The 15,595-nt window shown below is 41.9% G+C and overlaps 2 protein-coding genes across 5 annotated transcripts in view; both read right to left on the bottom strand.

Annotated features, from left to right (window-relative positions):
- The window catches only part of LOC139343486 (SWI/SNF-related matrix-associated actin-dependent regulator of chromatin subfamily E member 1-like), a 366,467-nt gene that overhangs the window by 203,510 nt on the left and 147,362 nt on the right, over nt 1–15,595 (bottom strand). The window lies entirely within an intron of this gene.
- On the bottom strand, nt 1,302–14,244 carry mpp2a (MAGUK p55 scaffold protein 2a). Of its 4 annotated transcripts, XM_070981168.1 has the most exons (16): nt 14,143–14,207; nt 13,999–14,034; nt 9,299–9,347; nt 8,059–8,159; nt 7,796–7,951; nt 7,478–7,648; nt 7,090–7,197; nt 6,709–6,828; nt 6,467–6,598; nt 6,268–6,370; nt 5,436–5,504; nt 5,134–5,295; nt 4,756–4,958; nt 3,898–4,026; nt 3,610–3,758; nt 1,302–1,848 (listed from the first exon to the last, which is right to left on the bottom strand). In XM_070981168.1, exons 3-16 carry the CDS (start codon nt 9,327–9,329, stop codon nt 1,728–1,730), a joined length of 1,755 nt encoding a protein of 584 aa, XP_070837269.1. In that variant the 5' UTR covers nt 9,330–9,347; nt 13,999–14,034; nt 14,143–14,207; the 3' UTR covers nt 1,302–1,727. The 4 variants fall into 4 exon arrangements, with proteins under 4 accessions (XP_070837269.1, XP_070837268.1, XP_070837270.1 ...); XM_070981167.1 differs by lacking the exon at nt 13,999–14,034 and having other exon boundaries at nt 14,143–14,244; XM_070981169.1 differs by lacking the exon at nt 14,143–14,207 and having other exon boundaries at nt 13,999–14,086.

The raw sequence follows: 15,595 nt of genomic DNA, 5'->3' as shown, positions 1-15,595 counted from the left end.
AAAGACGAAGAGGAAAACAGAGCAAGCAGGAGCAACCACTGAAAGAGATGGGATGAAGAGAAGGAAGGAGTGAAGGATGGAGAGAAGGAAGATAAAAAGCTGTCCTCCAACAAGGCTGTCTCTCAAAAGGAGCAGTAAAGTGAAAAAAGGAAAGAAAGTGGGTGGAGAGAAGGAAAAGGAGGACCGATGTTTATTAAGGTTAAGGGCTGTGTACAAGGAGACAGAACACATGACTTTTTGGAAATTCTGAACCCACAAAGAGCAGAGCAGATAAGACATTCTCCACACCGAAGACATGAGACAGAGACAGAGATGGAGAAGAGAGAACTGGCTGTTGTCACCTCGCTACACTGCATTTAGACTGCTGTACACACCCATAACACCAATTTGCTGCTCACAACTAGACTGCCTTAGGATCAGTGTGTTTACAGGCATCTTATTTTACAGTAGCTGAAATATCATACTCTCTCTCATATGTGTTCTCAAAACACTGGAGGCAATTATTCCATCAATAATTGATTAAACCAAAAATGTCATGAACTGCAGAATACAGTGCAAATTCAAATGTAAAAGTTCAAATCAATGGTTAGATTAACACTGACAGCACTAACTTGATACTTTGTGAAGTGTTAGACTTCTTTGATTCTAGATTATTTAATTCTTGTGTTCTTGTCTTCATAAACTCCTTCATTCATCGACTCCATCTTCAGCTTTTCATAGAAATTTGTCTCATTTTAAGGCGTTTTGCTTCTCCTTTTTGACTGGTTGTCACAGCCTGTGGCTTTTCTATAAAGATGTGTTGTTTCACGTTGTCATTTTGATGGCTGATGAAGGTCCATAATCAAAACACTGCATCTTTATCAAACTTTGTGCTGACAGTGTGAAGCCATTCAACCTTTTTTTCATGACTGAAATTTCCAATGCTCCATCCAGCAAGTGTTTATCAGACAGTATTCAGTATATAGCATTAATTTATAATCACATGAGCAAATATGCAAATGTGCAGGGCAGCACTGGGAATCAGAGGACACAGTCACTGTCCATGTCAGAGCCATGTGTGACTGTAGAGATTGGCTTTATTTAAAATGCAGTCTGTTGAAGTTAAAGGAGCATTTCACTGATTTTAAATATCAAGATCACGAGATGGTCGACTCTGCCTGTGAAAATATTTGTATTATGTACTTTTTGCTGTGAGGGGACTCATGAAAATAATCCAGATGATGTCATAGTGATCACTGCAGCACCTGTTTATGGTAAAAAAAATGCTTTTGAATCTCAAAATGAATACTCATTATATAGCATTCTGGAATGAAACCCTTTAATAGTTCATATTTAGTACATATACAGTGGACATATGTACAGAACTGTCAGTGAGCCATATTCTGGATAGAAGCTGGTAAAGCCAAATTCATTTTGAGTTCCAAATGTACTTTTAAAGGTACTCCAGTGAGTAAAGATACAGTGAAAAAAATGTTTTTATTGCATTCATGAGTTTCATAGATAAAGGACACAGAGAGGTTCTGGAAAGTCCTCGAGAGAACAACAACCGAGGTGCACAAATCTCAAAACTGATCACTCCAGAGATCCAAATATAGCTGCCAGACAAAGAACACTTTCAAAAACTAAAGCAGAAATATAAACGTCATTTTTACAAAGAATGAGCCACTAAAAACGTCTCCTCTAATACGCCTATGTTACTCATTTAGCACTGAATGATTCATTGTGCATCAAAGGTATCCAGTAGCTGCCACAATAAAAAAAACAGACGAGCTGCACGATGAGCTTTTTCCAGTTGGCACCATGGACAGAGTGACAGGTACAGTGACCCAAGAGTGCACGACCCAACATCTGAGAATACAAAGAAAAAAGAAAGGATGACTTAAATGTTTTGAAATGCAAATTACTGTCACACTTTCATTACAAAGTGCTTCAATTTTGTCGGGTTTATGCCATTTTGTTGTTGTGTTGCTCACTCGCAGGCCGCTGTACGCATGTCTTCACGGATAATATTCTCAAAGTAATCACTACAGTGTCACATACTGTAAATACTGGGCAAGAGTCTCATACCCACTAAATAAGTATCTATTATATCACTGTGTATCTACATGCTATCTACAACGTGTTTGGAACTGAGTGAAATTATAAATACCACAAAATAAAAGTGCAAATTAGGAATGACAGTGTGGGTGTTGAACCACACTGCCCATTCATATGAAATGCAATGTTGAAAGCAAACAGAGCTTGTGTAGGTTGTGTAGGTATGTGTGTGTATGTGCTTCTGTGTAGAGGGGGTTCAGACTGTACAATGCACCTTTTTTAACTAATATATCTGACTGTCATGCTAAGCCTGTGAGCTGCTCCATAAAGTCAGCATAAACTGTTCCACATCTGAAAGGTAGTTTCATTTCAACATGCTGTTGTTTGATTGCTGCGTGATAACTAAGTTTAACAGCTGCTGTGATTGGCCCCAATAAAACAACTGTTCTGTGGTTGGTGAGGTTCAGCATCTGCCTATAAAGACCTCGTCACACCAGAGGTGGAACAGCAAAATCAATGCTTGTGTCTGTTCTTGTTGATGTTGGGGCTACACTCACAGGACTAGTGCTAACGGCTAAACAGGACGATTCTAGAGGTGGCTTTTTCTTTCTCTTACCTCAAAGACGGGAAGTGATTTTAACATATCATTGTGCACATTTTACGTCTTTTCTGCCTTTTCATTACATGTGTAACTGTTTGCGTTGCTTCTGAGGGTAAAACAAAGACAAAGATATGCAAGGTGGCCTAAAAACACACACACAGAGAAGAGATGGACTGTGAGGTCGTTGCCATTCAATCACATAGAATTAGCCAAATATAATAGTCTCCATTAAAAACTAATTTGGCATGAGGAAATCTGATTATTGTGCTTTAAACAGCAAATGAAGCAAAGCATGTGTTAGTCAAATGACTTTTTAGGTTTTGCCTCTGACTGCCTGACAAACAAAATCCACATTTTAGATGCACTTTTTTGTCAGTTAAATGAAAAACAGAATCAGTTGATCCAGTTTTGCTGGTAAACTAGCCCTCATAGCTTCCAGATTAAGAAGAACCATCAGCACTGACCTCTCTGATCATGAAATGTAAACAATGACAAAGTCTGCTGATGATCATCAGTAATGGCACAATTAAAGTAAAAACATACAAAAGTCTTTGTTATAAAGTCAATGCACAAACAGGGACACACGCACGCACACATACACACACACATACACACACACACACACACACACGAGCGCAGTCCTTGTGTCCAGGTAAAATTTGTGAATTCTGACATTCAGGACTATCCTCTTTCTGTTCCCTCCTTCCTGACCTCGCTGCACAAAAAAATATAATCCTCTTTAAATAATGGATGCCTTATTTACACACTTTGATGAAAACCTGGAAAGCTGTTACTTCAGCAAGAAAAGAGCTTTCTGATACTGAGCTCCTGCTATGATTTCATCTCAGTGAAATAAGAACTTCCATTATTTACAGGGACATATCAGTGCCTTCGTTTTCTTCTTCCTTACTGCCCTCCATCCTCTGCCCTCCAAAGCCTTTTTCTAGAAAACCCAGGTGACGGGGACCCACTGGGGGTTCTTAGAAACCGTCTCCAGGGCAGCCTTGACGGTGCGATAGGTCTCGTCCAGGTTGTCGTTGACGATGCTGAGGTCAAAGTAGTGACCGTAGGCCGCCTGGATCTTGGTGCTCTCGTCGCATGTCCTCTGCAGCTCTTCATCCTGAGACGGAAGACATGTGACTTGGTTTTGCATGTTCTTGGATTCTTAGTGGACTCACAGGAACTCTTCTCTGACTCATTTCCAGTTTACACCAAGCTGCTTCCTGAGCTGAAAATGCATGCCTGGAAGTGTTTCTTACCGTCAATGTCTTAGCAGCCACCCCCGCCTCTGCAGCTGACTGGTTCATCGCCTTTAACACCTCGAAGTCTGGGGACTGAAGGAACACCACGTAGGGCAAGAACTCGGAGGTCCTCAGCACTTTGAGAGACTAGAATGCAACATGAACACACAAACTCGTCCAATTAGGAAGCGAGTCTTCGAGAGTTTAAACAACTGGGTTTAGATTGGCTGGCTGGAGTTTCCTGACTGGTCATGGTACATGACAAGCTATGTACTCTCCTACAACATCAGTTGGCATTAAAGATGTCCTTGAGCAAGACAAAAGACACTCAACTGACTGAATGGAGCTTTAAGGTGGCCAGCAAGGTCTGGTTGCCCTGGACAGCTTCTAGTCAAACTGAACAACTAGAAGAATATCGGTAAGCACTACGTTTGTGAGGCTGTATTGTATTGGACTGTGTTACCATGACAGCTGTGTCCACCTCATTTACTGATATGAAGGGTCAAGAACATAATGCCATCCTGGTGCACATAGGTTTCTATTTTTCGGGGTAGTGAGTGTAAGTGAGTTTGCTTCATGGAACTACAAGTATGAGGAAGTGCCATGAAAAAGGATATAACACCTGAAAAAATGGATTTAATTTAGGCTCCTTAAGGCTGCACTAAATAATATTTTTATGTTAAAAAGGATCACATGATTCTGTGTGATGTCAAATCCACAAAGAATTCTTGCCACACTCAGCCTTACATGGTATTTTTGCCTTCTAGAGCCTCATGTTTTGGGTTTACAGCCCACAGCTTCACTGGTGTGGCTCTTCATGCTAAAACAGGGTGCTAAGTTGCTCCATAATGTGTTCGTGGTGATGCGTGTGGGTACCTGGGGGTTGGCGTCCAATATGCAGACGCGTCCAGCCTCAACCACTTCATGTATGGAGTCAATCTTGATTCCATACAGGTTGCCGTCATACTCTCCGTGTTCAAGATAGCGCCCGTTCTTGATGTCGGTGTCCATTTTGCTGCGGCTGGTGAAGGCGTACATGCGACTCTCGCGATCGCCCTTTTTGGGCTTTCTGGACGTGTCTGGACAGACGTAAAAACCCACTCATTTATGCACACACAGGTATTTCCCCGTATCAGCTTGTTCCTGCTCTTGATTAAAGCTATACAGTATGATGTCTTCAGGATTATTTAAGATTAAAATCATTGGAAGAATGACTTTGATGTGTTTAGTAACAGACTACTTCAAATGTCATACATGGAATGGTGGTGCCAAATAGAAGTGGGTCCCTCAGCAAGAGCTTGTTCTTCAGTCTCCGTCGCCCCACACCCTGGGCACCAATCAAAATCAGAGTCTTCCTCTTGAAAGGTGGGACCTTGGCCACCTCCTCATAGAGCAATATCTCATGTCTGTCAAACTCTGAAAGAGCAAGAAAGAGAGGGAGGATTAAAGGATAGCAAGAAGGAGGGAGGGAGGGAGAGACATGTGAATGAAAGAAGGAAAAGTTGGAGAAAATGATAATGAATGTTTGTAATGTTTTACAGGACAGGCTTTCTTACCTGCATTTTTGGTGGTCACATACATCATTTTCTTCTTCTTCTTCCCACCAACACCAGTACAAAGATTCCCTGTCACATAAATGGGGCGTTCAGAGTCTGAAAGTGCTTCATGCTTGCCAATCACTGGCTTATTCGGCAGCTGTTTGGTGAGCAGCTGACTAGTATTGTCATAAGATTTAATGTCTGTGCATATCAGAACACTATTTGCTGCTCAGATTTTTGAAGAGCAGAGCATTTTCTTCCAAATTTAACTATATTTTACTTTATTTGACTTCTGTGTCTCTGGCTGAAACAGATATTAATGGAGAAGTTGACTATTTTAGGAAAAACCTTTATACTGAGAGTTAGGGTCCAGCTCTGGGACCAATCTTTTCATTTCATTATCTCTTATCTATCATCTATATATTCTTTCTGGATAATGTTTCTTGCACTTGCAAGTCTACAGTGTTCACACAACGTTTCACAATTCTCAGACTTCACTTAGTGTAGAGCAGGACATTTGGAGTGAAGTGATTTAGACATTTCTATAGCCCTTGGGTTCGTTAAAGCTCCTCTCATCACTGGTACTTGGGTTACCACAAAATTTTCTGTGACATTTATTTGCAGATGTGGCATTTCACCACCAGATGGCAGTGTAAACAACAAGACTGAGGATGAGAACAAAGCACACAATGAAGAGTAGGGAAGGGCTCACAGTAATAGTATAGCAACACTCTCTAAAGACATAAGCTACATCTTCAACCCTCAAGTCAATTATATTTGCCCCAAATCCCCAGACCTTTAAGCTGTAAAATGTTTTTCATGTATCTCATTATTTATTCTTTCCACTTACCTGCAGGCGCCAGTTCCACATCTCTCTTAACAAATGCTTTCCTCTTCTCCTCCAGCATCTGACTGGGAATCAATCCAGCGCTACCACCCTCTACATGACGGGCCTGTGTTACACACACACAGAGCGTATACATGAATTAAAAAACACTCATGGTCCTGTGGCTATTTTAATCTAAAGAAAATCTGTTCTTGTACTCCACCTGCCACCAGTTGACATCATCCTGGTTGACGATCTGCAGGATGTCTCCTGTCTCAAACCTTAAGCCCGCTTCCTTGCAAGGAATTAGGTTGTCATTGGCTGGATCGTAGTCATAGTGGCACTTAAAGAACACCTGGGGAAACACAAATATAGACACAAGTCCTTATCCCAAATGGCAGTTGGGACTTGACATGTCATGTGACCATGTGTGTCTGCTCTGTGTGTCCTGTTTGTATCTGTCACCTGTCTTGGCGGGATGGTTTCATGGTAGCTGGGGAGTATCTTCAGAACTACACTCCCGCTGGCTGCTTGCAGCTCCTCCTGCAGCACCCTGGGGTCCTGGCCCACCTCTCGTCCATTCACCTGCCAACACATTGGACAAACTTTCTGAACAAAAGTTATTGAAACAGAGGACCCAGGACAGAGCCATGAGGCACTCCACAGTTAAGATCAAAGACACCAGTTATGAATTTTCTTGACCTCTGAACGAAGCCAGGCTGTTTCCCCCTGCTTCCCAGGCTTTTGTGCTAAGCTAACCAGATTGTGTGACTATAACATGTTTCAGTCCAAACTAACACCAAAGAACACCAAAGTCCCAAAATAACACAAACTAAACAATCTTACCTCTTTGATGATATCTCCAACATGCAGTAGTCCTTGCTGGTCGATCATTCCTCCATGGAGGATGCGGGCTATAATCAGCTCACCAGCCTCCACCTTGAATGTCACACCCTGAAACATAGTCAATACTATTTCTATCATCATTTACAGCAAAATCAGCATCTACAGCAGTGAGTAAAGCGAGAGTAAAGCCACAACTACTGATGATCTTCTGTTGTGTACTGCATAACTACAAGCACAACATTCAGGAATGTGGAACTGGGGACATCTTCGAATCACTGATTACATGTTTTCACGACACACACTAAGAGAGCTGAGAACAGAGAAAATGCCAATAAACACAGAATAAACTCAGCCGTGTCAACTGTGTTTGTGTTTTAATGTTACCTACCAGATGCTCCCCTGCCACTTTGCGTATGCCCACCATGCGGATTGCGTCAGGTGGAGGGGGCAGGTTGTGCTTGTGGTCGCCTTCTGGCTCATGATCCACAAAATCGCATGGACTCGGGGGTGGGCTATCACATGTCTGCGACGCCACTGAATCATGAGTCTCCAGTAGAGACTGAAAAGACAAAGAGGGAAAAAAATTCTGTGTTAGATTTTAACTACCTCTATAAGGAGAAAAGAGTCTGATCTTCCTGTGTGGTCTTTGACAGTGGCCTATATTTCTCACTGTAATGTATGTACTGCATGTGTGTGTGCTCCACACCTGGAAGTGAGGCTGTGTGAGTATGCGGGCGAGCTCAGCTGCAGTGTTGGAGCGGTGTGTGAAGGGGTCCAGGTCTCTGAGTATCTCCTGCAGGAGCTCCACGTTGTTCTCCCTCACTGGCGACAGACGTGGCTCCTTCAGACTTTCCTCTTGCTCCTAACACACAAACACACACATCTAGATGGATACACACATACACAACAAGTCCATTTCATTACAGATGTAATGAAAAGTGGGTGTGTATTCATTAATGTTTGGCACACCTGAGGGCTCTCCATGATGCCTTTGAGGTAGATGAGGTCCAGGTCATTGGCCGTGGTGGAGCTGGTGGTGCTGTCACTCATTGCGTCCACCACCTGGGGCACTATAACACACATGAGGAGGCAGAAAAGAGGGGCAGAAAATGAGACAGTGACAAATGAGACAGAGCGGTTCTGGCTCTAACTGTGGGACTGATTTTAATTCATATGTCTCATGTTACACACTCATCTTTCTGGCTTTTCTTTGTTATCTTTGATGTAGCTGTAGCTGCTCATTGTTGGGGGAATCATCAGATCAAAGCCCTTTTAGGTATATTCTTACTCTTCTGTGACTAAACTTTGCTACTTACACTTAGATCATGAAGTTAACTCTACTCTATAGAGTATATAAGCTACAATAGATTAAAAGTATCTGTCAACTTCAGCACCACAGACAGCGCCATGGATTTATCAATACAGTCTGGATACTGATATTTCAAAGATTCAATCTGAGTCAATGACTCAGGCAGACTAGACTAACAAATTCAGCTCCTGTACTCTCTCCGTTACTGTGGAATGGAGAGGGGGGATGGCAGGTTAACAAGGGGGATGTGTTTTGGTCATTTTGCTAAAAAAGGGCATGGCATCCCTCCCAACCCCCCCTAAAATAGCCTACTGTGTGTGAAAATTGTACATGATGGGAAATGTGTGGCGCTATGTGTTTGTAGGGGGAAGTGGAGGAGTGCAACAGTGCGCCTGGCTGTCTGCCACTGTGTCTTTCTGATGCTGCCACTGGGACATTTTCACACCATAAACATGTGGGCTTTAAATACATTCACTTTTTGTGGAAGATAAATAAATAAATACAGAAATAAATCAGTATCTAGAATACTTTAGACCACCAGTTAAACACCTTACTAATTAAATAGAATATCAGTCAGTAACTAACAGCTTGTCCTACAATCTGGAGTGTATTCTGTAGCTAGATACTTTTGACTGTGGTTATTATTTTCTCACAGTTATCTTCAAAGAGTTTCATCGGCAGCTACTATTCAATAACAGCTTTTCGACAGAAACCATGCTCTCTCTTAAGTATTACTTTGGCCAACATTACTTTTTTCCCACATCACATATTCTTACACTGGTATTCTTTTTTTTTACCCACTGAAGAGAGTTTCTGTAAATTGGTTGCGAAGGCGGGACGTGAATATAGTGAACAATCAGAATTTAATAGTAGCTGAAGGGGGGAAGTGTCTTGTCTCACCAGGTTCTGTCCTGGTGGAGGCCACAGGCATGGTAGAGCTTCAGTCAGTCTGAGAGAGAAAGATAAAGTTCACCATAAACAATCAACTCATTGAACATAGGATGAGTCATACCTACTGTTGTATAACCAGAACAGAATCACAGACTTTTCTGAATCCAATTATTATCATTATTATCATAATTTACAAATTCCCACTGAAATCTGCCTTAAAATATTGGATTTTGTCATCCAGCCCATTCCTGTGTGGTGGGGTCCACATCACACACACACCTGCTGGAACAAACATCTCAGAATCTTTTCATGCATAATTCTGCAGATGCCTTTCACACACACACACACACCAACAAATGCATGCAGAGCAGAATTAGGCAGATATCCACTGGCATCTAGCATTCAAAAGAGAGCACTCAGTTCATCTTATCTTCAATCTCAAGATCTTAAATCCAGCCCCTGAGACATCCTCTAAACAAAAGAAGTGAGCCCAGAAAACAGCCCTCTATGTCAGCTGGTGCTAAGACTAACTGCTGCCCAGCGTCAACATGTCACAACCTGAGGGACAGTGAGTGACCTACACACACACACACACACACACACACACACACACACACACACACACACACACACACACACAGAATGTGGCTGCAAACATAATCGTACGTTTTAATAAAAGCCTGCCCTCCTTTGGTGAAATTAAAGGAATAATTTGACATGATGAGCTTATTTACTTTCTGGCTGAGGGAAGAAAAGAAACGTTGACTCTTTGCTGAACCGTAAAGGTGCTCTCACACTGCTACAACAGAGAGCTGTGGCTGCAAAGAAAACACTGCAGCGCGGAAGGAAACACGTCTCGATGACAGGCTTCTTCAAAGAAGTTAAAGGAATAGTTTGGCTTTTCTGGAAATACACTTCCTCCCTTTCTCGCCGAGAGTGAGGTGAGAAGATCGACAGCGCTCTCATGCCTGTGTCATACGAAGCTACAGCCAGTAGGCATTTGAATTATCGCCCCACCACAGCACACACACGCACACACACAGAGCAGGTAGTGACATCAGCAAGGGAGGGCGGAGCTTCAGCGATTGTTCTGGAATTGAGCAGCCATACTGAAAGAGCAAAAGAGGGATATAAAAGTGAGAGAGAGAGAGAGAGAGAGAGAGAGAGGGAGAGGGTGAGGGGAGGGGATGTGGGCGTAACTAATCTATACATTACCATGACAACAGACACAATACAATGGCAATTTGGGGGGAGAGAGGGAAACAAAGAGGCACACACACCCTTTAACTACACATGGAATCCCTTCTGCATCAGTAGCTATCTATCTATCTATCTATCTATCTATCTATCTATCTATCTATCTATCTATCTATCTATCTATCTATCTATCTATCTATCTATCTATCTATCTATCTATCTATCTATCTATCTCAGTGTGTTGCTATGACAAAGCTGGTGATACAGCTTGTGACTGCCATGGAAACCTGCCCTCCTGTTTCCTTCACACACACACACACACACACACACACACACACACACACACACACACACACACACACACACACACACACACACACACACACACACACACAGAATGTACTCTATAAGCTAGAGTAGGCATTACACAACACCTCAGGCAAGAGCAGCAGGACAGAGTGGAAGAAGAGAGAATCACATTAAAAGTAAAGCTTGTGAAGAGGAGAGGAGGATGGAGGGATGACTGGATGTAAACCATGTGTGGAAAAACTGGATTTCATCCATATCAGCCTTGTTTCACTGAAAACTCTATCACGATATTGTTTGATATTGGTCGATATCGATAATTATTGATATTTTTTATGGCCTATTTAAAATTGGACCCAGGAGAAAAATACATTCAATTTGTGATTATAATCCCCTCAGCTATCAAGGCAGAAAGGAAAGGAAATGTCAACACAACCATGGAAAACACTCAAATAATAAATGTAAAAAAAAGTGTAAAAATGTAAACAGAGAGAAACCTGAGAACTTTTTTCGTGCAGGTTTAGTGCAGAAAGTTCACAAACTGATTCAACTTCTGCTGAATAAAATGTTTTCAGATATGTGCAGTGTTTTGCAAACATAGCAGTTGCCTCCGTTATATCTTCGTGCCTTTTAGATGATTTGTCATCAGGCACTGAAGCAGATACCTCTGCATGGTGGTCAGCTGCTTGTGCGGTGGTGCTGCGGTTGCAGATGTTGTTGGACGTTGGCGAATACGGCTGTGCTCCAAAGAGTGAGCGCGGCTAAGGTGGTTAAACAAGTTTGTGGTGTTACCGGTCTGAGTGGGGACGACAGTCTTGCATAAGTTACAGACCACATTGGTCTGACTACGGTCCGACTTATAAAATCCAAAAAACTCTGTACTGGTGAGCTGACTTTCCCTGTCTTATCGACAATTTCTTCGCTCGCTGCAGCGCTTTCTATTTCTAATCTCACTCCTCGCGGAGCAACAAACACGTGACAACGAGATGGCGCAACCGAACTTGATAATGTTACATGATTGGCGTGTTAGCGTGTCTCTCTCACTGATTAGCGATTACTCCCTATGTTGCTCAGTTACCTGAGAGCGAGTGCCTTTGTTCATGCAACCAACCTCGCTTCACAACTTCAAAAAAAATTATCAAATGTTTTATCGAACGCATTTTTTATTGATATTGATGACGTGTCTATCATGAGACATATCGCTATCGTTTTATCGCCCAGCCCTATTGCCCATGGGCCCTGAGGAGGAAGTTAGACTAAAACATTCCAGATGGCAGAAACTGTATTTTCAAGCCATTACCAAAATCAGTATTTGTGGTTATGCTGTTTCTGAATTACTTGTTTCTTGTTATTTATTGGCCAAAATATACATTTTTATATATAAACACCATTATATCTGTGATAAACTGAAACTGATGTAATACAGTATTGATATTACACAGTTTAGTATGTACTGATGTTGTTCATGAATGAATGTCAGTTTGGGTGCGTGTGGTCTACTGGGAAAAATGTTGATTGTAAGGTGTGACAGCAGCAGGAAAGAAGTTGCTGCAGTATCTCTCCTTCACACACCACGGGTGAAGCAGCTCATCACTGAAGGAGCTGCACAGTGCAGAGTGTCCTGCATGGGGTTGGACATGTTCTTCATCAGGGATGATAGCTGAGCCATTGTTCTCCTTCCTCCGACCACCTCCACTGGGTCGAGGGCGCATCCAAGGACAGAGCTGGCCTTCGTAACCAGTCTTTTCAGTCTCTTCCTGTCAGCAGTCGAGATGCTGCTGCCCCAGCAGTCAAATCCAGAGAAGATTATTTTGACAAAAGTAAAAAAAAATTGTGAAGTGTGCTGTTCTTTGTTGAGTATCTTGATTGCACATTTAACTGCAGTGTGTGTACTTCAGTACTACTGATATATTACAGACAGTACAGCACTGTACTTTATTTGGCTTCATTTAGTTTTATGTGTTTTATGTGCAGATATATGCATTTATGTCTGTGTATGCGTATGAACAAAAAACTATTTTCACTTACGAAATTTACATAATAAAATGTCGCAGCTACTACAACAACAAGCAGCTAATGGGGATCTACACAAATGAAAATTCAGCATTGGTGAAAATGATATACAGAACAATAGGAGAGAATTAGATGAGGGGAAAAAAATGCTTGCTCAGCAAACAAATGACTGATTTCACTGCTGTGAACTCCATCTGCTACCCTGCATCTCCCTCTTCCTCCTCACCTTGCCTCTCCTCCTCACACCTCTCTCTCCTCTGTCTCTCCTCACTGGTTTTTCCACTTGTCTCCTTCTCCTTTTCCCAACTTCAACATCATCAGCTCCCCCCATTGCCCCATCCTCTCCCTCCCCTCTCTGCCTTTACACTTTGCCTTGCTCACACGCCCCTCTCCTCCTGACATCTTCCCCTCCATTACTTCCTTATTTACTCCCTCTCCATCACTGCCCCTCCTCCCTCCATCTCCCACCATCATCCATCTGCTCAGCTGCGCCAATATGTAAAGAAACAAACGCTGCTGGATGTGCACGCAGGCGCGCGCGCACACACACACATACACCATTATATACAATACATAAAAGGTGTTGATTCATATTGCCTTGTCTCGTACACACAACCTGGTTTTAACTGTGTTGTTTCCTTATATGTAGTGAACCCATTTACTTTAAACGACTGATGAACTGATACAACGCTTTTTAACATGATTTCAGAAGGAACTATCCCAATATATAATATAATATAATGAAGTAATATAAACATCTTCCAGTGATGTTTATCATTATCTTTATGCCCATATGGGGAGGGGGGGGGGGGGGGGGGGGGGGTGTCAAGTGCCTGATCACGGATATTTTGACGTCAGCTGTCAGCAATGTTAGTGTGTTTCAAAGGCTCTTCTCTTTATACATATTCTAATATTATATTTACATTGTTACTGTGTGTCCTCACTTAACACACACACACACAGACACACACACGCACACACAACCCTGTACGCACCCACACACAGAGTGGTCTTCTAATTAGTCTCAGGGGTCACATATAACAAAGCATGCTCTCTCTCTCTCTCTCTCTCTCACACACACACACACTCACACACACACACACACACACACACACACACACACACACACACACACACACACACACACACACACACACACACACACACACAGTACCGCGCGCACACGCACGCACCTTTGTCAAGCCAGTCCAGCGGTAACGTTAGCTGCTCTGTCACAGCGAAGAGGAAAAAGAAGCACAAGATGCACAATGGTGACCGTAACAGATGAAGATAAAGCCGCCATGTCCTCTGTGTCGACTAAGAAGCCGTCCACCTACCTTTCAACACGATGAGACACGCTTTCCGCTGTCTGTGATGTCTCGTGCGCTTCTTGTTGTCGTCTGGCTTCTTTCAGCCGTCAGGGACAGTGATAGTGTTAAGTGTATAAAACAATATGCGATCACTTCCGACAAGATTTCAGAATAAAATCAATTAGGCAAGTATATGGCACATACAGTCAATTAAAAATAATGTTAAACTATTATTGTCAACATGATACACATGGGAATTATCCTTGATGAACGAAACTATGTTTTTATGCGCTATAAAAAAGGTGAAATTTAAACATATTCAACATTTAAACGTAATTATGAAGGCAGATTACATGTATTTCCGGTTAAATTTTACACAATCCTGGACACATACTGATGCGGCAATTCACATTACAAGAGTATTAAAGGGCCAGCGCGTTGTTTTGTTTGTTGTATTTTCCCTACATTTTCATTTTCTTTTCTTTTTTAATGAATGCTCTAAAATAGCCAGAGCTGAAACTCCACCGACTCACTGACTGGACACGAGGGAATGATAGCTAGGGGGCTAATCACAACCCTGAGAACTGAGTTTAGAATATATCCATAATCAGGACATGAACATTTTCCTTTCTGTGTCATGCAGTAAGCTAGATTACTGATGACTAGATGTCTTTGTATGACCTGGGAAAAAAGAGCCCTTGAGACAAGCCTTTGCTGAAATGTAAGTCCAAAGTTTCCAGTGACTTTTCGTGTATGTCATTTTCCTGTCGTGCACTGTCTGCGCCTCCATTTCTGATAAGTAAATATTGTCAGTTGACTCTAAACCCAAAAGATCGATGAGGAAAAATTACCAAACCAAAGTTCCCATGCAGGTCTGTCAATGGAAGGATGCTGCAGCTGTAGATGTGCGTGAAAACAGTGCAACAGCAGCATGCAGTGGAGAGATTTGAGAATTGCATTGACTTGTGTGGCAGCTGCAGTCATTTGGTGGAGTGAGCATGTTACAGCTCGGTCAAAACAAGGAAATACAAGAATAATATTTGGGACCAACAGAGTAATATTAGTGACAATGATACAAATGAAAATGCAACTATTTTTACTAAATAGTTTTAAGTAGATAACTATGGGTTTAGGTTACTGAGCGGTAGCCCTTCTTTTTGTCACAAACTGGCCATGAACATTTAATGAAGGTGACACTAAATATGGAATTGACCATAAATCATTGCTATTACACCAAGTCAAAGAAATATTTCATGCTTTATATATTATATGGACTTTTCAAAAACAAACATTCATTTTGTTTTTGCCAAAGTCATTCAATAACACAAAAATGTACTGCATGTTATCCTCCAGTGGTGTTATTAATGTTTTGTTACTTATGCTAATCAATGGAAAAAGTTAAATAGGGGTCTCAGCTATGGTCAAATTGATGTGGAGGATGTTTGAGGTTCCCAGTTTCTTGTTGACACTTGTAGTAATG

This window comes from Chaetodon trifascialis, chromosome 15 (genome assembly GCF_039877785.1).
Source record: "Chaetodon trifascialis isolate fChaTrf1 chromosome 15, fChaTrf1.hap1, whole genome shotgun sequence".
In the NCBI taxonomy this organism is placed as follows: domain Eukaryota; kingdom Metazoa; phylum Chordata; class Actinopteri; order Chaetodontiformes; family Chaetodontidae; genus Chaetodon; species Chaetodon trifascialis.
The sequence above is the reverse complement of the archived record's forward strand: the minus strand, read 5'-3'. Positions and strand labels throughout refer to the sequence as shown.

Coding starts and splice junctions, on each gene's coding strand:
- mpp2a (XM_070981167.1), bottom strand. CDS start 9,329: ATGCCTGTGGCCTCCACCAGGACAGAACCTG. Junction 4,027..4,755: donor TATTGGACGCCAACCCCCAG/GTACCCACACGC, acceptor GTTGCATTCTAG/TCTCTCAAAGTGCTGAGGAC. Junction 3,759..3,897: donor TGGCTGCTAAGACATTGACG/GTAAGAAACACT, acceptor CTTCCGTCTCAG/GATGAAGAGCTGCAGAGGAC.